A 26,407-nucleotide genomic window follows, 5' to 3' on the forward strand; every position below is an offset into this window, starting at 1 on the left:
TACTTCATCATTTAATATATCGGGTGAAGTAAAGAGCTTTCTACAAGACAAGAATCAGATAGATAGAGAGGGAGAAAAGGCATCAGGAGAGGACTATCCGATATCGTCTTCATTTATATTACAAGAAGACGCTTCAAGCCGCTTCAAATTTCCAGATCATATTAGTCTGGAAAGCGAAACAAATCCGGAAAATAAAAACCATACAGAGGATTTTGATTTCGATAACACAAGTTTCATTGAAACTTTAGAGAGGCTTAAAAATAAATATTACAAAGATAGTTTTTTCTTCAATAGATTACTAAAGAAGAAAAAAACCAAAATGCCAGCAGAAACAACAAAAATGATGATCGATGCAGCTGCGATCATTCCAATATTCAGTGGAAAGGCGGAAGAACTAGATCCCTTCCTACTACAAGTTGATTATTTTGCAACAGACATCCCGGCAGCAGCTAGTCACACCCCATTATTGAATGTGGTGTACACAAAGCTCAGAGGGGATGCACTCAAACGGCTCAATGATATAAGGGCCGAGAAATGGCCCGAAGTTAGATTAAAAATGGAAAAACTTTTCCAGCCTGAAAAGAACATCGGGGCAATCTTCAAAGAAATCGAAACCCTACACCAGGGTTATTCAGAATCATTTGAGGAGTATAAAACACGAGCCACAAAAATTTACGAAAGTGTGAGAGATATCCCAGGACAGGAGGGAAATGATTCATATGTGTCAACACACCTAAGGAAACACTTCCTAGGGGGCCTGAGAAATCACACTTTGATTTCGGCAGGAAAGTCTCAACGAGATAAATCCTTTATGGACTTGCTCGAATGGCTACAAAAAGAATGTGAGGAGGAAGAAGAACTCCAGGATATCCACAGAAGGACGAAACCGGAGAACTCACCAAATTCTCCTCACAGAAAAAATTATAACAACATGAACAATAACACTCAAGGAGTTGCTTATTTAAATAACAACTTCAGAAGAAACAATAATAACAATTACCGAAACCAGAACAGAGGACACAATCCTCAGGCAAATAATCAAAATCAAAGTTACCAGAACAACTACCAAAACAATGGTAGTAGCAATAATTACAGAAATAATGGTAATAATACAAACTACCAAAATAATGGTAGTAATTACCACGGAAACAGGAATAATAATAATTATCAAAGAAATGATAATAACCATTCCAATTACAGGAACAGTAATAGTTTCCGGGGGAACAATACCGATTTTAGACCACAGAATAACGATTACCGAGGAAATGGCCAAAATAATGGCTTTAACAGAAATGATAACCGCGGTAATTATCAAAACGGTCATAATTCAAATTATAGGAATAATGACCGAAACAATGATACCAATAATAACAACAGAAACAATGGTAGAAATTCCTACGAAGGAAGACCCTTTCAGGGAAACCAACCTAGGAACCACCAAGGCCAATATGGTAATAACAGGGATTACAGAAGAGATGGGTCAAAAAACTAAAAAGGAGGGATTCAATAAACCAAAGGTTGACGGAATCCCAATTTAAAAGCTGCCTTTTTACATCATCAAAACCAAGAACACAAAAACTAAAAAACAAAGAGACTATAAATAAAACAACAGAAATTAAGTTTCCAATAAAAGAGACCCACGATCAGAGGTTTAGTCTAATACTAAATACACTCGAAAGATCGAATGAGTATACTGATTATCTACTAGATACAGGTGCTCAACCAAATATAATATCATTAAGAAGAGCTAGAAAAGTCGGTGCTGTATATATAGATAAATCCGACAGATCAGAAATCAAGGGAGTGACCAATAGTGAAGCATTGAATTCCATTGGCTCTACTTGGATAAACCTAAAGATATTAGAACATGTAATCCCGACAAAATTCTACGTGATTGACGAATTATCAATTCCAGCAATACTTGGAGCAAAATTCATGAAAAGCCATATTGATTCGATTGGAGGTAACTTTAAATATGTTATCTTCAAATTGAACATTCCAAAGAAATCAATTGAAGATAAAGACAAGGTTGATATTAAAGTATCGAAGATTACCAATAATAATTCTAGAAAACCCGAACAAATATTCATAGCAAATTATCAGGATGAAGCTATATTATCTAACAGTGAATCTGAAGATGAATACTTCGAAGATGATTACACCAGTGAATATTTAGAAAGTTCAGATGATCATGGAGAAAATAATTCAAGCTACTTTAATAGTTTAAAACCTGAAATAGGCTCTGCCGACAATGGAGATGAAGATTACTTCGAAATATCTTCCGCGAACGAAGAGGAACCAATTACAGAACCCGATAACGAATTTAAAATGGAAGATTTGGATTCCAATCAAGATTATAGCTTATTGGAGAACAAAGGAATTACACAAGCAAGAGGAGGAGAAAGAGTGAAAAAGGTTTTGGATAGCCTGAAACTCCAACATCTCGAAAAAAATACATTTTTTGAAATGGAAAATATAATGGCAGAATATAGTGATATATTCTTCCTAAAAGGGGATAAGTTGACTATCACAGATGCAGCAATGCACGAGATAGAGACAACAACCAATGTCCCTATAAATAAGAGGCAGTATAGATTCCCAGAATCTACAAAAAAACAAATTAATGAAGAAATAGACGAAATGCATCGCCAAGGCATAATAAGGCCTAGCAAAAGTCCATGGAATGCACCAGTTTTGTGCATACCTAAGAAGGATTTAGATGCGGAAGGGAACAAAAAGTACAGAATTGTAGTAGACTTTAGAGCTCTCAATTTGGTTACTAAACCATTTGTTTACCCCATTCCCCTAATAGATGAGATGTTAGATACTATAGGGGATAGTAAATATTTTTCTACATTGGATTTGAAATCAGGATTTTATCAAGTTCCGATTGATCCAAGAGATGCGGCGAAAACAGCATTCTCAACCCCGAATGGACATTATGAATATACGAGAATGCCCATGGGACTAAGAAATAGCCCATCAACTTTTCAAAAATTAATGAACTCAGTGCTATATGAATTGCCAGACATAAGGGCTCGGGTCTATCTTGACGACATTTTAATATACGGAAGAAGCATAAAAGAACACAACGAAAATCTGATCAGAGTGTTGAGAGCTCTGAGAAGACATAACTTGAAAGTGGAAACCTCAAAATGTCAAATATTAAAAACAAAGATAAATTATTTAGGACACACTATTGACGAACACGGTATACGTCCTATGAAAGATAATATTGAAGCTGTAAGGGATATGCCAGTTCCAAAGACAGTAAAAGGAGTGCGCTCATTCTTGGGAACAGTGAATTTTTATGGAAAATTCATCCCAAAAATAGCGGAAACTCGAAAACCTTTGAATGATTTATTAAAGAAAAATGTTCGTTTCAAATGGTCAGACGAATGCCAAAGTGCATTTGAGAAATTGAGAAATTTTCTAACATCGGATACTCTTTTGGTAAGACCAAAGTATAACGATACCTTTGTGTTAACTACGGATGCGAGTGACTACGCAATTGGAGCAGTCCTCTCAAATGAAAAAACACCAAATCGACCCATAGCCTACGCTAGTAGAGGCTTAGTAGGGGCCGAAATAAGGTATCACGTAATCGAGAAGGAATTACTTGCCATTGTTTGGGCAGTAAATCGATTCAAGCACTATATATATAATCAAAAATTCATCGTTTATACAGATCACAGACCTTTAGTTTCTCTGTGGAATCTGAAAGAAACATCTCACACCTTAACTAGGTTGAGATTGAAATTGCAAGGTCTGGAAATGGACATACGATATAAACAAGGACGAGAAAATATAGTAGCCGACTTTTTGTCAAGACTTCAACATGAAAATGTTGAAAAGGCCAACGACACTAACGAAAATACGGTCGCTGTGTTGACTCGTCAACAAAAACGACAACAGGATTTACTCATAAATGATGATGAGAATTCCGATGATGTCCCTGAAGATGAAATCTCCAAGATATTAAACTCTGACATTTCGGACAACGAAAAAGTTACCTTAAACGACACAAATGACGCCTTAAAAGACGCAACATATCTATCAGCGGAGGACTTCAAAATCGCTCTGAAACAGGAATTGATTGATGAATCAAAAGTGGTTATTACAAAAACTATTAAAGATGAAAAATCATGCGACGCAAGATTTGTCATCCTAAATAGCAAAACTGCTTTCAATGAGTTAACATCTTTATATGATTACCCTCACGGTATCAAAGATTGGGTCAAAGATAACCTTTTGACACATCCTTCAAATAAGGTAGCAGGAATATTACTCGAAGGGAAGAACAACTCCCTAATGAATTTTGACAATTTTATTGATTTAATGTTAACATATTTCAATAACTGCCCGGATTTCATTCTAAACGCAAAGACAATTCACATGATCTCGTTTAGAAAGATAAAGCAATATCAGATTTTACAAATAGTAAAATATATTGCGTGGAAATTGGATATCAACATCATTTTATACAACGCAGACAGTGAACGAACTATAGTAAACAAGGACGAAATTCAAACAGTTTTGCATGAATTCCACGATGCGCCTCTTGGTGGACACGTAGGAGCAAAACGAATGCATCAACGAATAGGCACACTTTTTGTATGGCCTAACATGAGAAGAGACATTGAGAATTATGTAAAACAATGTGACTCATGTCAGAAGAACAAGATTTGGAGCCATAACAAAATCCCAATGAAGATAACAACTACGTCATCAGAACCATTTGAGAAGGTTTTTATAGACATAGTTGTCTTACCAGAATCCGATTTTGGTAATAAATATGGACTTGTCATGCAAGACGACCTAACCAGATTCTTGGTAGTAGCACCAATGGAGAATCAAGAATCAGAAACAGTCGCCAGGACATTTATAGAACATTACATTTGTAAATTTGGAACACCTGCTGAATTAGTATCAGATCAAGGTTCAAATTTTATGAGTGAGGTGTTCAAACATATTTGTAAAATTTTGAAAATAAAGAAAATCAACACAAGCGCGTATCATCCTCAAGCCAATTTAGTTGAGAGATCAAATCGTGAATTAAAAACATACCTGCGTCAGTACGTAGTAGGCAACCCACATGTATGGGACCAACATCTGCCATACTTTACGTTCGAGTACAACACGACGATTAACTCTTCGACAAAGTACTCTCCGTTCGAACTTGTATATGGACGATTAGCTAGATTACCAGCATCCATATATAACCAAAGGGAAAATGGTCTAAATTACGAAAGCTACTCAAAAGAGATGAGGTCTGTTTTCAAAAACATTCACTCAAAAGCTAAAGAAAACCTAATTCTGTCAAAAGAAAAGCGCAAAGAGCTCTATGACAGAAAAGCAAACGATTGGCAACCTATGTGGGGAGATCTGGTCTTAGTACATGCCAACCCCATGGGAGTAGGGCAGAAACTCCAGAGCTATTGGAGAGGCCCTTATGAAATCGTAGATTTGCCCAGTGAGCAAACCACGGTAATCAAAAACGGCAACAAACTAGAGAAGATCCACAATAATCGCCTAAGAAAATACCATAATTAAAAGAATGAAAAAAAAAAAAAAAAAAAAAAAAAAAAAAAAAAAAAAAAAAATCAGCCAATATCAAAATATTTTCTTTTCTCCTCGATTACAGGAGCATTTTTCTTCTCGTTAACCTATTCTGGTTAACGAATGGTGGATTCATTTTAGAGGAACAACACGAGCCGTTGATAAGAATGGGCACATACGTGTTGAAGGTAAGATTCCCGGTATTAGGATTAGAAGAAGGAGGGAAGGCCTTATTAAAATCTAAGGCAGATTATAATTATACTTGTGTATTATTACAAAAAATAATAAAAAATACACATTGTAATGTCATGCTGAATGATTTAGAAATGGCATTCAACAAAAGCATGGATATGAATAAGTTCATAAAAGAATTTTTTCCATCCCGAAGAACTCGTGGTTTTATAACAGCCATTGGAGGTATGGATTCTGATGATAGAATTCGGGTGGATATAAATCTGGACAAATTAAGAAGGAACGAGGAATCCTTGGTCTTATCACTAGATCATCAAACTGCGACAATTGATGCTATGTACAAATTTGTAGACAGCTCAATGTTGCATATAGATGATAAGATGAAAAACGTGATGAATACGTTCAACACATTAGGGAAACTGGTCCAAGACGACTTAAGTTTCGCTAGTACATATAAAAAGGCACTACAACTTGAGTCGGAATTAATTGAAATTGGATTTAGAATTCAATCTTTAATAAATGACTTAAATAAACAACAGAATATTATACTACAAGTCTTGCTTAATAAAGACAATAGTATAACATGGTTTATTCAATTACTAGAGCCAGCAATTTTGTTGCAAATATTAAAAGAGGCTGAAAGTAAGATCAAAGGGGGCCTCGAATTTCCAAGAAGACAAAATAGCGGAATATTGTCAGAGATTTTGAGAATAACGGATGTATCCTTTAAAACGGAGAACAACCAAATGTTGTCAATTGACCTGAAGATACCGTTAGTTTCAAAGAGGAAATTCAAAGCATTTAAGGGAAGTTTTATTCCACAAATAAATGGAACTATTATCATGACCATTAATTTGGATCGGAATATAATAATTGAGGAAATTGATAGCTATTGGGGATTCCTATTAACGGCAACTCAATACGAAAACTGCAAAATATACATGAATTTTAGAATTTGTGAATTAAAACTGAAGGAGGAAAATTTAACTTCAGAAAACGAGTGCCTATTGAATCTCAGATTCAGAAATTCAACAGAAAATTGTAAGATTAAACTTCTGAGAGTCAATCACGACGCTTGGTTTGAAACCGAGGAGTCAAATGTTTGGGAGTATGTAACCCCACAAGAAGTTGAAGTAAATATTTTCCATGGAGAAAATAAAACAAATTTGATTGTTAGGGGTACAGGTCGAATGAGGCTAACCCCAAACATGAGGATTCAAACAAATAACACAAAAATTTGGTATTCAGATACTACAGTATCGGATAACAAAGCATTAGTAAACACAATGAACTACAAAATAATGAATTTTACGTGGGAAGAAAGTACAATGCATTTGATCCCAACATTGAGTGGAAATTTCTCTAAAGTTTCATTCTATGATCGAAAGAAGCTTTTTGATTTAGGAATCGATGTTGAAGTTCTCAAAAAGCAAAGACCCTTCCTAGAAAATTTAATTTATTCTCCACTTTCATCAGGCTGGACTATAGCTAGTATAGGGACTGGAGCAATAATTATGTTGGCAACGTTGATAGTACTTTTTATTTGTTGCTTTAAAGGGCAGATTTCTTGCCCACAAAACAAAAAGTACGTCTCTTCATATTCCAAGGAAAGGAAGTCGAAACCTTTTAAACAAAGGAATCCAAAGGTTTCAATTCTGAAAAAACCTCGTTCATCACCTCCAAAGATACCGTTGAGAGGACAAAAGATTACCCATTTAGGGCCATTGATCGACCCACGGGAACCGAATTCAGACGCTGAGATGCTTAAAAGGATGAAAGATATTTTCGCCAATCCAAATTTAGAACATAATGGAGAAATCCTGCTCATGCGTGAATTAAATCCACAAGCGAATTTACCAGCAATTCAAAAATTAGAAGAAGAATATATGGAACCAGATATATTTCAAACCTCAACAGGAATAACAAATGAAAGCGATATCCAGGGGATATCAGAAAATAAGACAATTATAAAAACACAAACTAGAAGACCACCAGTCAGAATTCGGTGGTAGAAAAAGTTGATACAGAGCGACAACCTACAGCTAATTATAACATAATGCGTTCGCCAATAGCAACAAAAAAGCATTTGAATGAACCGAAGAGCTGGAAATCCAGGATAAGTAAATGTCTTGTCAAAGATTGTCAAAAATGTCTGCACGTAATAATGTCAAATAGATGAGCACTATAAAAGAATTAAAAGGGGAAGAGGAAACATACCTCCCATAAATAACGCGAAAGAGTAAAACTTTGATTAATTAAATCGGAAGAGACCCCACATTATTTGAAAGAAGGGCCTTTCAAATGAAAATAGAAGAAATGAAATATTGACCTAGAGCGGATAAAAGTTTCCCTCGTTACAATCAGTATCCCATGGGAAATGTTAAATGAGATCGTACTTACCGTTCGACAATAGTAAAATTGAACATTGTCGATAAACTGAATTTTTTTTTACGATTTTTTATGTTTGAATGGATAGTGAATTATTGGACAAGGGAACACTACCTAGAATGACTGTGATTTGAATGAAATAACAAGGGAGTAGTGACCCAGAATGGTAGTTATTGAGTATACGAATTGTTAATTATATTATATACAGCAATGTATTAAGAATTTATTTTACTCATTTCTTTTTGCAGACAGAGCAAATGAGATACGAACAGGCCTATAGCCTAGGAAATTGAGGTAAATATATATAGAAAAAAAAAATAAGAATTTAAATCCTGTTTGTAGTAGTCAACAAATACTTTTGACACTACGTAAAATGTATGCCAAGAAACATTTAAACAAACGAAGAGGACTAAAACATAGTGTAACGCCTCAAATTACAAATATGGAAAGACCGAAAAGACACGAAAATTATGAGATACCACAAAGATTAAAAATTTTGTTGGAAAGACCAACAGTATCTCTGGAAGAACAGATAAGACATTCCTGGAATAAGGAAGACTGTTCTGAAAACATATTTGTAGAAACTAATGGTCTCACAGCCCATCGAACTTATGCAAGAAACAATACTGATTGCATAAGAGGTAAAGTTGGGTTCACAAAAGGTCTCCATGTATGGGAAATAACATGGCCTAGTGAACAGAGGGGGACACATGCATACGTTGGAATAGCAACGTCTGATGCAACCCTACAATGCATGGGTTATCAAAGTCTATTAGGACTAGATAGCAATTCTTGGGGCTTTGACATAAACAGGGGCATGACGCTTCATGATTCAATCATTGACACGTACCCGAAAAAACAAAATGGTAGAGAACGAAAATCTTTTGAAAAGTTCAAAATAAAGTTCGAGACTATTAAAGTGATACTGGATATGGATAAAGGCACACTGAGCTTTTTAGCCAATGGCCAATACTTTGGAGAAGCCTTCGAGGGTCTCCAAAATAAGACACTATACCCAATAATTTCAACAGTTTGGGGCAGAAGTGAGGTAAAAATGGAATATTTAGGTGGTTTAGAGTCTAAACCAATTACCTTACAGGAATTGTGCAAATACACAATCTGTAAAGGAATGTGTTCAATACATTTCAAAGAAAATGTCAAACTTTTCCAATTACCAAAGTCAATAGAGAACTATTTGTGCCTTCAAGGAAAGGACTTTTGGAAAAGGAGTCTGAACACAGACAGAAAACATGAATGCACAAATTATTGTGTCACAAATAACACGATTGGGCTCCGAGTAAAAGACGTGTGAAAAAAAAAAAAAAATTATGGATTTACACACATCTGTCAGCATATTTTTTTTTAGATATATAACTATGTAGTATGATAGAGTTTAATTTTAATAGTACATAATTATTTTTGGGATTATTCTACATTTTATTATACAATTATTTAATAGAAAACAAAATGAGTATATTTACAGATTAATCCTGCCTAAAACCTCAAATCAGGGGGGGTTTTAGGTCAACAGCAATTTACCAGGCGATCCACAGAAGACGAGAAGGAAGATAAACCAGAATGGTGAATAGAAGGAAGGTAAAACAGAATGATGGTATGGTGAGTGTAGATTGCTGCTATACGGTAATGCAAGTGTAATTTTGGGTTATCCTTTTCGGTATTAAATACTTGCATTGCTGTAGACCTGTTTTTGAAGCGAAATACGTACCGAGTGGTTAGACACTATTACTGCTGGATGTGATATGCCCTTTGATTAACTGCACTACATCTGCTCGATTTTAATTACTTTTAATCTATCAGTTAAGTTGAAAAAAAATATTAAATCACTTAAACACTAAACCGAAACTTAAACAACGGGCATCACTTCTGCCTCGCGGAATAAACCTTAAGAGTTAACACCTAAACGAACCGCGGACTATCTATAACGACGTAGGCACCTGCCTCACGAGGGGTATCACTATAACGACCTCGGACTTCCTTGAAGTCCCAGCTTAAGTATTCGCCGCTACTCCGGTCACTCCGAATTTTCCCGCGGCGTCGTCTTCTCACGAGAGCGGGCCGCTCTTCCGTCTCTTTCCTCGCGAACGTGCCCGTGCACGGCTGATGCAATCGTTGTTGACTTTTTCGCAAATCCGCTCGGTCGCATGTTTTGATTAAACATCCGCGAATTGGAGTTTTTTGCTGTAAATATAAACTTAAAACATTCGAACTTGCGTTCGATTTAATAACTGAGGTATTGTTTTTGCCTCCATAATCAAAACAATACCTTCTTTGATTATGATCCACTTTTCATATTTTCATAACATGAGTGGTGGATGGAATTTCAAGTTTCAACACTTGCGATGTTGAAACAAATTGACAAGAGAAAATGATTTCATCATCTTGTCCATGCATATTAATGACAAGTTTTTCCAAAGATGTTTTTCCATTTAGGATTTTTCTTAATCCTTCTTTGGAAGAGAATGGAAATTAATTGTAACCGCCTAAAATCAGGTCGGCTCATAAAACCCCCACTGATCGAGTTTTTAATTAATGCAATTCATTAAAAACCTGATGAAAGTATTTGGCATGGGTTACAAAAAAAAAAATTTGAAGGAACCTGATTTTTGGATAATTTGGAAATGAAAGATCTTTTGCCTCTGTACCCTACTACTCTATTCTCTAGCTACTACTGTTCTATCCATACTATTCCGTACTCCTTCTCCTTCTCCTTTCCTGAGAGCCGTCCGCTCCCTTTCGTTCGCTCCTCTATCCACTCCTGTCTATCCTCCTTCCTTGGTATTATCCGTCCCATTAACACGAAGAATATTTGTTGTTTCAGGATCTTTCTTGGTTGACCTAAGTCCTGAATTCTGTTGAGATATATCCTAGATGTTACAGCTTTTAATCTTTATGCTCGGATATAACACCGATCATTTGTTGCACGTAGTCCTAAGACTTGATCTGGTGTTTCTCTACACTTATAATCCTGCCGATAAATTTGGGATTCTTCCTGTTCCCTGAAGACATAAACCCGTTGCAAGTGGTGTAAAGTGTGTGTATATAATGAATTATCCGGCTTCTCCTAGCTGATAGAATAGTCTTATCTCCTTAAACATCTTTCTTGATTGATGATGAAAGACTGCTTTTCTCTTCCGTTTTATTCAACTGCTATATTAATTTCTGATTCAGTCAAATATATATTTACTGAATCCGTTCTAGATTCATCTCTCTCCCTCCGTCTTTTATCTCCGCCGTCCGTTCGTTGAGTACTGATCCTTTTATCGTTCTCCTACTGTCTGACCCTAGTCTTAGTTCCTAACTTTATATCCCTATCTTTACGCTCTGAATATTTTAAATTGTATGTTACTTTACTTTTAATTTTAGTGTATTTTATTTATATTATAATAATTTTTTTTTTTTTTTTTTTTTTTTTTTTTTTTTTTTTTTTTTTTTTTTTAATTAATTATTAATTAATGTAATAAACTTTAAATAAAATTTTTTTTTTTTTCTATTCTCTACTCTCTCCTATTGTCAACTTCTTCCCAATTTGATACCTTTTTCATGTTTTCCCATTTAAGCATATATGTCTTTAATATTTATTAATAATGAAAACAATTTTAATTTTAATATTTCCATTTTCTTACTCAAAATATAGAGTCAAGAAAAATATTTTTCTCACAAATATATAATTTTGAGAATTCATGATAATTCACCCCTCTTGTCAATAATTAAGCCAAAAAATCTTATACCAAATTAAAAGTAAAAATATTGGAAATATGAAAAAAAAAACAGGTCTACAGCAATGCAAGTATTTAATACCGAAAAGGATAACCCAAAATTACACTTGCATTACCGTATAGCAGCAATCTACACTCACCATACCATCATTCTGTTTTACCTTCCTTCTATTCACCATTCTGGTTTATCTTCCTTCTCGTCTTCTGTGGATCGCCTGGTAAATTGCTGTTGACCTAAAACCCCCCCTGATTTGAGGTTTTAGGCATTTCGCTTTCGCTATCTTGACGACATTTTAATATACGGAAGAAGCATAAAAGAACACAACGAAAATCTGATCAGAGTGTTGAGAGCTCTGAGAAGACATAACTTGAAAGTGGAAACCTCAAAATGTCAAATATTAAAAACAAAGATAAATTATTTAGGACACACTATTGACGAACACGGTATACGTCCTATGAAAGATAATATTGAAGCTGTAAGGGATATGCCAGTTCCAAAGACAGTAAAAGGAGTGCGCTCATTCTTGGGAACAGTGAATTTTTATGGAAAATTCATCCCAAAAATAGCGGAAACTCGAAAACCTTTGAATGATTTATTAAAGAAAAATGTTCGTTTCAAATGGTCAGACGAATGCCAAAGTGCATTTGAGAAATTGAGAAATTTTCTAACATCGGATACTCTTTTGGTAAGACCAAAGTATAACGATACCTTTGTGTTAACTACGGATGCGAGTGACTACGCAATTGGAGCAGTCCTCTCAAATGAAAAAACACCAAATCGACCCATAGCCTACGCTAGTAGAGGCTTAGTAGGGGCCGAAATAAGGTATCACGTAATCGAGAAGGAATTACTTGCCATTGTTTGGGCAGTAAATCGATTCAAGCACTATATATATAATCAAAAATTCATCGTTTATACAGATCACAGACCTTTAGTTTCTCTGTGGAATCTGAAAGAAACATCTCACACCTTAACTAGGTTGAGATTGAAATTGCAAGGTCTGGAAATGGACATACGATATAAACAAGGACGAGAAAATATAGTAGCCGACTTTTTGTCAAGACTTCAACATGAAAATGTTGAAAAGGCCAACGACACTAACGAAAATACGGTCGCTGTGTTGACTCGTCAACAAAAACGACAACAGGATTTACTCATAAATGATGATGAGAATTCCGATGATGTCCCTGAAGATGAAATCTCCAAGATATTAAACTCTGACATTTCGGACAACGAAAAAGTTACCTTAAACGACACAAATGACGCCTTAAAAGACGCAACATATCTATCAGCGGAGGACTTCAAAATCGCTCTGAAACAGGAATTGATTGATGAATCAAAAGTGGTTATTACAAAAACTATTAAAGATGAAAAATCATGCGACGCAAGATTTGTCATCCTAAATAGCAAAACTGCTTTCAATGAGTTAACATCTTTATATGATTACCCTCACGGTATCAAAGATTGGGTCAAAGATAACCTTTTGACACATCCTTCAAATAAGGTAGCAGGAATATTACTCGAAGGGAAGAACAACTCCCTAATGAATTTTGACAATTTTATTGATTTAATGTTAACATATTTCAATAACTGCCCGGATTTCATTCTAAACGCAAAGACAATTCACATGATCTCGTTTAGAAAGATAAAGCAATATCAGATTTTACAAATAGTAAAATATATTGCGTGGAAATTGGATATCAACATCATTTTATACAACGCAGACAGTGAACGAACTATAGTAAACAAGGACGAAATTCAAACAGTTTTGCATGAATTCCACGATGCGCCTCTTGGTGGACACGTAGGAGCAAAACGAATGCATCAACGAATAGGCACACTTTTTGTATGGCCTAACATGAGAAGAGACATTGAGAATTATGTAAAACAATGTGACTCATGTCAGAAGAACAAGATTTGGAGCCATAACAAAATCCCAATGAAGATAACAACTACGTCATCAGAACCATTTGAGAAGGTTTTTATAGACATAGTTGTCTTACCAGAATCCGATTTTGGTAATAAATATGGACTTGTCATGCAAGACGACCTAACCAGATTCTTGGTAGTAGCACCAATGGAGAATCAAGAATCAGAAACAGTCGCCAAGACATTTATAGAACATTACATTTGTAAATTTGGAACACCTGCTGAATTAGTATCAGATCAAGGTTCAAATTTTATGAGTGAGGTGTTCAAACATATTTGTAAAATTTTGAAAATAAAGAAAATCAACACAAGCGCGTATCATCCTCAAGCCAATTTAGTTGAGAGATCAAATCGTGAATTAAAAACATACCTGCGTCAGTACGTAGTAGGCAACCCACATGTATGGGACCAACATCTGCCATACTTTACGTTCGAGTACAACACGACGATTAACTCTTCGACAAAGTACTCTCCGTTCGAACTTGTATATGGACGATTAGCTAGATTACCAGCATCCATATATAACCAAAGGGAAAATGGTCTAAATTACGAAAGCTACTCAAAAGAGATGAGGTCTGTTTTCAAAAACATTCACTCAAAAGCTAGAGAAAACCTAATTCTGTCAAAAGAAAAGCGCAAAGAGCTCTATGACAGAAAAGCAAACGATTGGCAACCTATGTGGGGAGATCTGGTCTTAGTACATGCCAACCCCATGGGAGTAGGGCAGAAACTCCAGAGCTATTGGAGAGGCCCTTATGAAATCGTAGATTTGCCCAGTGAGCAAACCACGGTAATCAAAAACGGCAACAAACTAGAGAAGATCCACAATAATCGCCTAAGAAAATACCATAATTAAAAGAATGAAAAAAAAAAAAAAAAAAAAAAAAAAAAAAAAAAAAAAAAGGGGGTAAAACCCACAACGAAAGACGAATTATTAATCAATAAAGGATGTGATATTACATTTGTTAACATAAAGATTAACAAAGAAAGTTTTACAAAAATATTAGTATATTATCAAAAAAAAAAAAAATTATTATTACGTACATAATATTTAAGTCTATTACATAAAAATGTCTCTCAATGAATAAATGTCTACGTCTAATGGCCTATGATCCCTGACCAGAATTGGTCAGGCTTTTTGCAAAAAAAAAAAAAAAAAAAAAAAAAAAAAAAAAAAAAAAAAAAAAAATCAGCCAATATCAAAATATTTTCTTTTCTCCTCGATTACAGGAGCATTTTTCTTCTCGTTAACCTATTCTGGTTAACGAATGGTGGATTCATTTTAGAGGAACAACACGAGCCGTTGATAAGAATGGGCACATACGTGTTGAAGGTAAGATTCCCGGTATTAGGATTAGAAGAAGGAGGGAAGGCCTTATTAAAATCTAAGGCAGATTATAATTATACTTGTGTATTATTACAAAAAATAATAAAAAATACACATTGTAATGTCATGCTGAATGATTTAGAAATGGCATTCAACAAAAGCATGGATATGAATAAGTTCATAAAAGAATTTTTTCCATCCCGAAGAACTCGTGGTTTTATAACAGCCATTGGAGGTATGGATTCTGATGATAGAATTCGGGTGGATATAAATCTGGACAAATTAAGAAGGAACGAGGAATCCTTGGTCTTATCACTAGATCATCAAACTGCGACAATTGATGCTATGTACAAATTTGTAGACAGCTCAATGTTGCATATAGATGATAAGATGAAAAACGTGATGAATACGTTCAACACATTAGGGAAACTGGTCCAAGACGACTTAAGTTTCGCTAGTACATATAAAAAGGCACTACAACTTGAGTCGGAATTAATTGAAATTGGATTTAGAATTCAATCTTTAATAAATGACTTAAATAAACAACAGAATATTATACTACAAGTCTTGCTTAATAAAGACAATAGTATAACATGGTTTATTCAATTACTAGAGCCAGCAATTTTGTTGCAAATATTAAAAGAGGCTGAAAGTAAGATCAAAGGGGGCCTCGAATTTCCAAGAAGACAAAATAGCGGAATATTGTCAGAGATTTTGAGAATAACGGATGTATCCTTTAAAACGGAGAACAACCAAATGTTGTCAATTGACCTGAAGATACCGTTAGTTTCAAAGAGGAAATTCAAAGCATTTAAGGGAAGTTTTATTCCACAAATAAATGGAACTATTATCATGACCATTAATTTGGATCGGAATATAATAATTGAGGAAATTGATAGCTATTGGGGATTCCTATTAACGGCAACTCAATACGAAAACTGCAAAATATACATGAATTTTAGAATTTGTGAATTAAAACTGAAGGAGGAAAATTTAACTTCAGAAAACGAGTGCCTATTGAATCTCAGATTCAGAAATTCAACAGAAAATTGTAAGATTAAACTTCTGAGAGTCAATCACGACGCTTGGTTTGAAACCGAGGAGTCAAATGTTTGGGAGTATGTAACCCCACAAGAAGTTGAAGTAAATATTTTCCATGGAGAAAATAAAACAAATTTGATTGTTAGGGGTACAGGTCGAATGAGGCTAACCCCAAACATGAGGATTCAAACAAATAACACAAAAATTTGGTATTCAGATACTACAGTATCGGATAACAAAGCATTAGTAAACACAATGAACTACAAAATAATGAATTTTACGTGGGAAGAAAGTACAATGCATTTGATCCCAACATTGAGTGGAAATTTCTCTAAAGTTTCATTCTATGATCGAAAGAAGCTTTTTGATTTAGGAATCGATGTTGAAGTTCTCAAAAAGCAAAGACCCTTCCTAGAAAATTTAATTTATTCTCCACTTTCATCAGGCTGGACTATAGCTAGTATAGGGACTGGAGCAATAATTATGTTGGCAACGTTGATAGTACTTTTTATTTGTTGCTTTAAAGGGCAGATTTCTTGCCCACAAAACAAAAAGTACGTCTCTTCATATTCCAAGGAAAGGAAGTCGAAACCTTTTAAACAAAGGAATCCAAAGGTTTCAATTCTGAAAAAACCTCGTTCATCACCTCCAAAGATACCGTTGAGAGGACAAAAGATTACCCATTTAGGGCCATTGATCGACCCACGGGAACCGAATTCAGACGCTGAGATGCTTAAAAGGATGAAAGATATTTTCGCCAATCCAAATTTAGAACATAATGGAGAAATCCTGCTCATGCGTGAATTAAATCCACAAGCGAATTTACCAGCAATTCAAAAATTAGAAGAAGAATATATGGAACCAGATATATTTCAAACCTCAACAGGAATAACAAATGAAAGCGATATCCAGGGGATATCAGAAAATAAGACAATTATAAAAACACAAACTAGAAGACCACCAGTCAGAATTCGGTGGTAGAAAAAGTTGATACAGAGCGACAACCTACAGCTAATTATAACATAATGCGTTCGCCAATAGCAACAAAAAAGCATTTGAATGAACCGAAGAGCTGGAAATCCAGGATAAGTAAATGTCTTGTCAAAGATTGTCAAAAATGTCTGCACGTAATAATGTCAAATAGATGAGCACTATAAAAGAATTAAAAGGGGAAGAGGAAACATACCTCCCATAAATAACGCGAAAGAGTAAAACTTTGATTAATTAAATCGGAAGAGACCCCACATTATTTGAAAGAAGGGCCTTTCAAATGAAAATAGAAGAAATGAAATATTGACCTAGAGCGGATAAAAGTTTCCCTCGTTACAATCAGTATCCCATGGGAAATGTTAAATGAGATCGTACTTACCGTTCGACAATAGTAAAATTGAACATTGTCGATAAACTGAATTTTTTTTTACGATTTTTTATGTTTGAATGGATAGTGAATTATTGGACAAGGGAACACTACCTAGAATGACTGTGATTTGAATGAAATAACAAGGGAGTAGTGACCCAGAATGGTAGTTATTGAGTATACGAATTGTTAATTATATTATATACAGCAATGTATTAAGAATTTATTTTACTCATTTCTTTTTGCAGACAGAGCAAATGAGATACGAACAGGCCTATAGCCTAGGAAATTGAGGTAAATATATATAGAAAAAAAAAATAAGAATTTAAATCCTGTTTGTAGTAGTCAACAAATACTTTTGACACTACGTAAAATGTATGCCAAGAAACATTTAAACAAACGAAGAGGACTAAAACATAGTGTAACGCCTCAAATTACAAATATGGAAAGACCGAAAAGACACGAAAATTATGAGATACCACAAAGATTAAAAATTTTGTTGGAAAGACCAACAGTATCTCTGGAAGAACAGATAAGACATTCCTGGAATAAGGAAGACTGTTCTGAAAACATATTTGTAGAAACTAATGGTCTCACAGCCCATCGAACTTATGCAAGAAACAATACTGATTGCATAAGAGGTAAAGTTGGGTTCACAAAAGGTCTCCATGTATGGGAAATAACATGGCCTAGTGAACAGAGGGGGACACATGCATACGTTGGAATAGCAACGTCTGATGCAACCCTACAATGCATGGGTTATCAAAGTCTATTAGGACTAGATAGCAATTCTTGGGGCTTTGACATAAACAGGGGCATGACGCTTCATGATTCAATCATTGACACGTACCCGAAAAAACAAAATGGTAGAGAACGAAAATCTTTTGAAAAGTTCAAAATAAAGTTCGAGACTATTAAAGTGATACTGGATATGGATAAAGGCACACTGAGCTTTTTAGCCAATGGCCAATACTTTGGAGAAGCCTTCGAGGGTCTCCAAAATAAGACACTATACCCAATAATTTCAACAGTTTGGGGCAGAAGTGAGGTAAAAATGGAATATTTAGGTGGTTTAGAGTCTAAACCAATTACCTTACAGGAATTGTGCAAATACACAATCTGTAAAGGAATGTGTTCAATACATTTCAAAGAAAATGTCAAACTTTTCCAATTACCAAAGTCAATAGAGAACTATTTGTGCCTTCAAGGAAAGGACTTTTGGAAAAGGAGTCTGAACACAGACAGAAAACATGAATGCACAAATTATTGTGTCACAAATAACACGATTGGGCTCCGAGTAAAAGACGTGTGAAAAAAAAAAAAAAAAATTATGGATTTACACACATCTGTCAGCATATTTTTTTTTAGATATATAACTATGTAGTATGATAGAGTTTAATTTTAATAGTACATAATTATTTTTGGGATTATTCTACATTTTATTATACAATTATTTAATAGAAAACAAAATGAGTATATTTACAGATTAATCCTGCCTAAAACCTCAAATCAGGGGGGGTTTTAGGTCAACAGCAATTTACCAGGCGATCCACAGAAGACGAGAAGGAAGATAAACCAGAATGGTGAATAGAAGGAAGGTAAAACAGAATGATGGTATGGTGAGTGTAGATTGCTGCTATACGGTAATGCAAGTGTAATTTTGGGTTATCCTTTTCGGTATTAAATACTTGCATTGCTGTAGACCTGTTTTTTTTTTCATATTTCCAATATTTTTACTTTTAATTTGGTATAAGATTTTTTGGCTTAATTATTGACAAGAGGGGTGAATTATCATGAATTCTCAAAATTATATATTTGTGAGAAAAATATTTTTCTTGACTCTATATTTTGAGTAAGAAAATGGAAATATTAAAATTAAAATTGTTTTCATTATTAATAAATATTAAAGACATATATGCTTAAATGGGAAAACATGAAAAAGGTATCAAATTGGGAAGAAGTTGACAATAGGAGAGAGTAGAGAATAGAAAAAAAAAAAAATTTTATTTAAAGTTTATTACATTAATTAATAATTAATTAAAAAAAAAAAAAAAAAAAAAAAAAAAAAATTATTATAATATAAATAAAATACACTAAAATTAAAAGTAAAGTAACATACAATTTAAAATATTCAGAGCGTAAAGATAGGGATATAAAGTTAGGAACTAAGACTAGGGTCAGACAGTAGGAGAACGATAAAAGGATCAGTACTCAACGAACGGACGGCGGAGATAAAAGACGGAGGGAGAGAGATGAATCTAGAACGGATTCAGTAAATATATATTTGACTGAATCAGAAATTAATATAGCAGTTGAATAAAACGGAAGAGAAAAGCAGTCTTTCATCATCAATCAAGAAAGATGTTTAAGGAGATAAGACTATTCTATCAGCTAGGAGAAGCCGGATAATTCATTATATACACACACTTTACACCACTTGCAACGGGTTTATGTCTTCAGGGAACAGGAAGAATCCCAAATTTATCGGCAGGATTATAAGTGTAGAGAAACACCAGATCAAGTCTTAGGACTACGTGCAACAAATGATCGGTGTTATATCCGAGCATAAAGATTAAAAGCTGTAACATCTAGGATATATCTCAACAGAATTCAGGACTTAGGTCAACCAAGAAAGATCCTGAAACAACAAATATTCTTCGTGTTAATGGGACGGATAATACCAAGGAAGGAGGATAGACAGGAGTGGATAGAGGAGCGAACGAAAGGGAGCGGACGGCTCTCAGGAAAGGAGAAGGAGAAGGAGTACGGAATAGTATGGATAGAACAGTAGTAGCTAGAGAATAGAGTAGTAGGGTACAGAGGCAAAAGATCTTTCATTTCCAAATTATCCAAAAATCAGGTTCCTTCAAATTTTTTTTTTTGTAACCCATGCCAAATACTTTCATCAGGTTTTTAATGAATTGCATTAATTAAAAACTCGATCAGTGGGGGTTTTATGAGCCGACCTGATTTTAGGCGGTTACAATTAATTTCCATTCTCTTCCAAAGAAGGATTAAGAAAAATCCTAAATGGAAAAACATCTTTGGAAAAACTTGTCATTAATATGCATGGACAAGATGATGAAATCATTTTCTCTTGTCAATTTGTTTCAACATCGCAAGTGTTGAAACTTGAAATTCCATCCACCACTCATGTTATGAAAATATGAAAAGTGGATCATAATCAAAGAAGGTATTGTTTTGATTATGGAGGCAAAAACAATACCTCAGTTATTAAATCGAACGCAAGTTCGAATGTTTTAAGTTTATATTTACAGCAAAAAACTCCAATTCGCGGATGTTTAATCAAAACATGCGACCGAGCGGATTTGCAAAAAAGTCAACAACGATTGCATCAGCCGTGCACGGGCACGTTCGCGAGGAAAGAGACGGAAGAGCGGCCCGCTCTCGTGAGAAGACGACGCCGCGGGAAAATTCGGAGTGACCGGAGTAGCGGCGAATACTTAAGCTGGGACTTCAAGGAAGTCCGAGGTCGTTATAGTGATACCCCTCGTGAGGCAGGTGCCTACGTCGTTATAGATAGTCCGCGGTTCGTTTAGGTGTTAACTCTTAAGGTTTATTCCGCGAGGCAGAAGTGATGCCCGTTGTTTAAGTTTCGGTTTAGTGTTTAAGTGATTTAATATTTTTTTCAACTTAACTGATAGATTAAAAGTAATTAAAATCGAGCAGATGTAGTGCAGTTAATCAAAGGGCATATCACATCCAGCAGTAATAGTGTCTAACCACTCGGTACGTATTTCGCTTCATTATATGGCATTTACTTCTTTAGAATAATAGTTCTATTTTGCAATGCGTCGGGATTTATGTTATTTTTCCTGGAAGTATATTTCAATACTCAACGACCGGTAAAACAAATCAACGTTTTGGTCTTAAAAACAATATATAAGACCTGGATGTTCGTGAACTGAAGGAAGAAAGAAAGTTGTTTATATTTTGTTCGACATTCAAAAACTTTGTAATTTATTAAAAAAAAACTAAATTACAAATCCGATATCTGAAAATCACTAGAAGTAAGGTTTCACTTATTATCAACTAAATATTTTTCTAGATGATTTCTAGATGAGTATACAATTTACCATAACTATAAGCGAAAAATTTAACGTAGATGATCAAACTACTTAAACAAATTTTATTTATTTTGATACTCAACAACAAATTAAAAATCATTTTGAATATACTCAACAGAAAAACGTATCTTACATTACTTTCAGGTAAGGAAATTATTATATTTGTTAAAGACAATGAAATATTATCAAAAATTAAACAACCATTATCTATTTGTTATTTTGGTTGTGAGAAAATGATATAGACTGTTCCGAAAATTATAAATACATCTTCTTTCTTGAATAAAACAAAAAATACAGGATTTTTCGGGTCATTTTATTCTGAAATATGGATAATAAGTCCAGTCTTTCCAGTTTCAATGCAAGTTGGGATTATTTTTCGTAGGATACGCGAGTTCTCTAACTTTTCTCTTAACACTACTCATAAGCTTTTGCACAGTGTGTTCTCCGACCATTTTTACCACTTTAAGCCAATCTTTTTTAAATTTTTAAACATTGTCCGCTGGTTTGACATATTTCCTCAGCTTTGCCTTGGTCAAAGCCCAAAAAGTTTCAATAGGGCGAATTTCAGGGCAGTTTGGAGGATTCATCTCCTTTGGGACACATGTGACATTATTTGTTTTATACCACCCTAGTGCATCTTTAGAGTAATGGCAGGAAGCAAGATCGGGCCAAAAGATTGGAAGATTGTTATGCTGCTTAACCATGGGTAAGAACCTTTTCTGCAAACACTCTTTCACGTAAATTTTACCATTCATTGTGTCATTCGTAATGAATGGACGAGATATTTTCCCACATTCACAAATGGCCTGCCAAACCATTACCTTCTTGCCGAATTTTTCGGTGTAAATGGCTTTCACTGGTCCAGGGACATCCTTTCCCTTCGGTGCTGTATAAAATTGCGGTCCTGGCAGAGTCTTATAGTCCAGTTTTATGTAGGTTTCGTCATCCATGATAACACACCCCATTTTTTTTGTCAGAAGTTTGTCATAAAGCTTCCGAGCTCTCGGTTTCACAGATTCAGCTTGTTTTGGATTTCATTTTGGCTGCTTCTACTTCCGACGGGTCTGCAGACCCATTCTTCCCTTGGCACGCATAACGTTACTCGCCGAGGTTACAAGCTTTCTCGCCACATCTCGTACTGATACTGAAGGATGCCGCTTGTAGTATTCCTTAACCTTTTTGTCCATTGTGGGATCAACAGGCCCGGGTTTTCTACCACGTCTTGGGGCATCAGTAAATGTGCACTCTTCGCAATACTTCCGCAATGCGGGTTGAACTGCTCCGACACGTGTACCTTCTTCTCTGGCTAATTTTCTTATAGAAAGACCACTTACGGTGCCCCATTTGTGCACAATTCGCTTTCTTTGCTCGGGAGAAAGGCCACGCATTTCCAAAATTTCGCACTAAATGTTAGAAAAAATGACAGCAGTTGTTTCTTTTGGATGTAAACAACAGGACGCAGCCAACGTTTGGTTGAATACTGCACGTTATTTGAAATGACGGTTGATCGTAAGTGTATTTATAATTATCGGAAGGGTCTATATTACTGAAAATTCTATTTACAATTTGCGCAATAACTAATAATCAGTTTTCTTGAACCTTAATTTATTTTATAAATTTTTCATACTTTATTGTCCATATATTGCAGAATAAGATCACAAAACAAAAGACCACGGGGGAGTAGGGGGGTATAAAAGGGATCAAAATATGACCACGTAGTTTAGGAATGGTCCCAAATGCGTTTTATTATTTTTGGTCTCGTGGAAACTCACAGGGCATATTTTCTTAGGACAAAATTATTTTCTACAACCTTACCAGAGACACTAGTTATGCCAGTCAAACAAACCGATTTAGCTGGAAAAGTAATTTTAATCTCCAATTGGACACTCTGTGGGTAATTAAAAAATTTTTATAATCGAAACAGTTGGTTTGATTGGCATAGTGCCTTTGGCAAAGTTGTAGATAATAATATTGTCCTTCCAAAAATAAACATGTTGTAAATTTTTTTTAAATATAACTTTTTTTTTGACTACTTGTAATTTTTATACAAATAAAAAGATTTTTGAAAAATAAGCTTTTTGCCTTTTTGCCTTTCTCCTAGAAAGGTATAGCAATCACTTGCAAAACCGAATGTATAAAAGTGCTCCAAAGGGCCGAATGGCATATATCACTCGACTCAGCTCGACGAGCTGAGCATTCTCTGTGTGTGTGTGTGTGTATGTGTGTGTGTGTATGTTTAGTTTTTAAATAGTTCATTTGACACGGCACGATACAATTTATGTTTAACTGAGCCAAGTACATTTTTTTTAAATTCTAAATTAGCAGGGAAAAGAGGGAGGCCTTTTTTTTATTCTCGCGGCCGACTACGAGCTAGTGGGGATTTAAGGTGAGAGGAGGGGTGTTACAATTTTGTTTTTAACTATTTTATATTACAGAATGTATTCATTTGTACGTGGCTAACCAGTGATGTTCTATTTGAGCAGTTTTGGTCAGAGTTGTCTGCGTAAACATAGAGATGCCGAGTCTTCGTTTTAGTGTCTCCAGCCGGGTGTATCATTCTCTTTCAGTTTGTGACAGAAATTGTATTCTAGCAAATAGATAAAAGAAATCAAATTTTAATGCCAGCATTTTTTATAAACCCGTAAAGCTGTGTCATGTACTGGAGATCACCGCTTCCCAGAATGTCTCTAACGGGTACGTTCGGTTGTTTTCCTCGGGCCCGAAGGGAATCTATAAGCTCAGACCTAACACCACAGTATTCGGTACACGACCAAACAACATGCTCGATGTCATGGTAGCCATCGCCACAAACGCAGTGATTACTGTCTACAAGCCCTATACGAAAGAGATGCGTGTTTAACGTGTAGTGATTGGACATAAGTCTGGACATCACGCGAATGAAGTCCCGACCTACATCCAACCCCTTGAACCATGCTTTCGTCGATACCTTAGGAAAAATGGAATGTAGCCACCGTCCCAGTTCATCTGAGTTCCATGATGATTGCCAACTGTTGAGTGTTCTCTGACGCAAAATGCTATAATATTCATCATAAGCAATTGGTCTTTCATAAATATCGCCGTCAATAGCACCCACCCTAGCTAAAGAGTCAGCCTTTTCGTTACCCGGAATCGAGCAATGAGAAGGGACCCACGCTAAGGTAACCCGGTAATTTTTATCTGTTAAAGCACTTGAAAACCGCCGTATTTTCCCCAGGAAATACGGGGTGTGCTTCACAGGCTTCATTGATCGCAGAGCCTCAATGGCACTGAGACTATCTGTGAAGATGAAGTAGTGGTCTATGGGTAGGGTTTCGATGATTCCAAGAGAGTACTGAATAGCAGCAAGTTCTGCGACGTACACGGAAGCAGGAGCATCGAGTTTGTAGGAGGCGGTAAAATTTTCGTGGAAAACACCGAAGCCAGTGGACTCATCTAGATTAGATCCGTCAGTGTAAAACATTTTATCACAACTAACATGTTTAAACTTATTGGAAAAAATCTTAGGGATCTCTTGGGGTCGCAATTGATCCGGGATACCAGAAATGTCTTGTTTCATGGTGGTGTCGAAGAATATAGCATTATTAGAAGTATCTAAAAGTGCGACATTGAAGGAATCGTATGAAGAAGGATTAATATCTTGAGCCATATAGTCAAAATATAAAGTCATAAATCTGGATTGAGATTGAAGGTCGACCAACCTCTCGAAATTTTCAATTACTAATGGGTTCATAACTGTGCATCGAATTAGCAACCGGTAAGAGAGATTCCAAAAACGATGTTTCAACGGAAGAATACCCGCTAGCACTTCAAGACTCATCGTATGGGTCGACTGCATGCAACCCAAGGCAATACGCAAACAACGATATTGTATTCTCTCTAATTTTATAATGTGCGTGTTCGCGGCGGAGCGAAAGCAGAAACAGCCGTACTCAAGAACTGACAATATCGTTGTTTGGTAAAGCCTTAGAAGGTCTCCTGGGTGGGCTCCCCACCAGGTTCCGGTAATCGTACGAAGAAAATTAATCCTCTTTTGGCATTTTCGTGTCAGATACCTAATATGGCAAGCCCAGGTGCATTTAGAGTCGAACCAGACCCCGAGATATTTAGCGACTAAAACCTGAGAGATCGTTTTACCCGTTAGTAGGAGCTGCAGCTGAGCTGGGTTATGCTTCCTAGAAAAAACGACCAACTCAGTTTTCTCCGGAGAGAATTCGATACCCAGCTTAAGAGCTCATTCAGACAAATTGTCTAAGGTATCTTGCAATGGCCCTTGCAGATCGCTAGCCTCGCTACCAGTAATGGATACAACGCTATCGTCTGCAAGTTGCCTTAGCGTGCATGAATTTGCAAGACATTCATCGATGTCATTGACGTAAAAATTATATAAGAGAGGACTTAAACATGAGCCCTGGGGGAGGCCCATATAACTAATTCGGGAAGTTGTCGAATCGCCATGTGAGAAATACATATGCTTTTCTGACAACAAATTGAGCAAAAAGTTATTCAAATTTGGTGAAAGTCCCTGCGAATGAAGTTTCGCGCTTAAAACTTCTACAGAGACAGAGTCAAAAGCCCCCTTAATATCCATGAACGCAGAAGCCATTTGCTCTTTTCGAGTAAAGGCTAGTTGAATTTCAGTAGAAAGCAACGCTAGGCAATCGTTCGTCCCTTTGCCCCGGCGAAAGCCAAATTGAGTATTTGAAAGTAACCAGTTTGTTTCGACCCATTTGTCTAACCGTAAGAGGATCATTTTCTCCATTAATTTCCGGAGGCAAGAGAGCATCGCAA

The 26,407-nt window shown here is 35.5% G+C and overlaps 4 protein-coding genes across 6 annotated transcripts; all 4 read left to right on the plus strand.

Annotated features, from left to right (window-relative positions):
- The first annotated feature begins 5,607 nt into the window (after positions 1–5,607).
- LOC129727378 (uncharacterized) lies at positions 5,608–9,736 on the plus strand. 2 transcript variants are annotated; one of them, XM_055685180.1, is made up of 2 exons: positions 5,608–8,433; positions 9,623–9,736. In XM_055685180.1, exon 1 carries the CDS (start codon positions 5,727–5,729, stop codon positions 7,761–7,763), a length of 2,037 nt encoding a protein of 678 aa, XP_055541155.1. In that variant the 5' UTR covers positions 5,608–5,726; the 3' UTR covers positions 7,764–8,433; positions 9,623–9,736. The 2 variants fall into 2 exon arrangements, with proteins under 2 accessions (XP_055541155.1, XP_055541154.1); XM_055685179.1 differs by having other exon boundaries at positions 9,599–9,735.
- On the plus strand, positions 5,630–9,605 carry LOC129727379 (protein gustavus-like). Its single transcript, XM_055685181.1, has 2 exons — positions 5,630–5,747; positions 8,388–9,605. Exon 2 carries the CDS (start codon positions 8,513–8,515, stop codon positions 9,449–9,451), a length of 939 nt encoding a protein of 312 aa, XP_055541156.1. The 5' UTR covers positions 5,630–5,747; positions 8,388–8,512; the 3' UTR covers positions 9,452–9,605.
- A 5,295-nt stretch (positions 9,737–15,031) lies between the features above and the next one.
- On the plus strand, positions 15,032–18,999 carry LOC129727381 (protein gustavus-like). Its single transcript, XM_055685185.1, has 2 exons — positions 15,032–15,139; positions 17,780–18,999. Exon 2 carries the CDS (start codon positions 17,905–17,907, stop codon positions 18,841–18,843), a length of 939 nt encoding a protein of 312 aa, XP_055541160.1. The 5' UTR covers positions 15,032–15,139; positions 17,780–17,904; the 3' UTR covers positions 18,844–18,999.
- Positions 15,119–19,130, plus strand: LOC129727380 (uncharacterized). 2 transcript variants are annotated; one of them, XM_055685184.1, is made up of 2 exons: positions 15,119–17,825; positions 19,017–19,130. In XM_055685184.1, exon 1 carries the CDS (start codon positions 15,119–15,121, stop codon positions 17,153–17,155), a length of 2,037 nt encoding a protein of 678 aa, XP_055541159.1. In that variant the 3' UTR covers positions 17,156–17,825; positions 19,017–19,130. The 2 variants fall into 2 exon arrangements, with proteins under 2 accessions (XP_055541159.1, XP_055541158.1); XM_055685183.1 differs by having other exon boundaries at positions 18,993–19,129.
- The last annotated feature ends 7,277 nt before the right edge of the window (positions 19,131–26,407 follow it).

The sequence above is a fragment of the Wyeomyia smithii genome, chromosome 3 (genome assembly GCF_029784165.1).
Source record: "Wyeomyia smithii strain HCP4-BCI-WySm-NY-G18 chromosome 3, ASM2978416v1, whole genome shotgun sequence".
Lineage (NCBI taxonomy): Eukaryota > Metazoa > Arthropoda > Insecta > Diptera > Culicidae > Wyeomyia > Wyeomyia smithii.

Bases quoted from the DNA above. Each gene is read 5' to 3' on its own strand.
- LOC129727378 (XM_055685180.1), top strand. From the start codon at position 5,727: ATGGGCACATACGTGTTGAAGGTAAGATTCCCGGTATTAGGATTAGAA.
- LOC129727381 (XM_055685185.1), top strand. From the start codon at position 17,905: ATGTATGCCAAGAAACATTTAAACAAACGAAGAGGACTAAAACATAGT.
- LOC129727380 (XM_055685184.1), top strand. From the start codon at position 15,119: ATGGGCACATACGTGTTGAAGGTAAGATTCCCGGTATTAGGATTAGAA.
- LOC129727379 (XM_055685181.1), top strand. From the start codon at position 8,513: ATGTATGCCAAGAAACATTTAAACAAACGAAGAGGACTAAAACATAGT.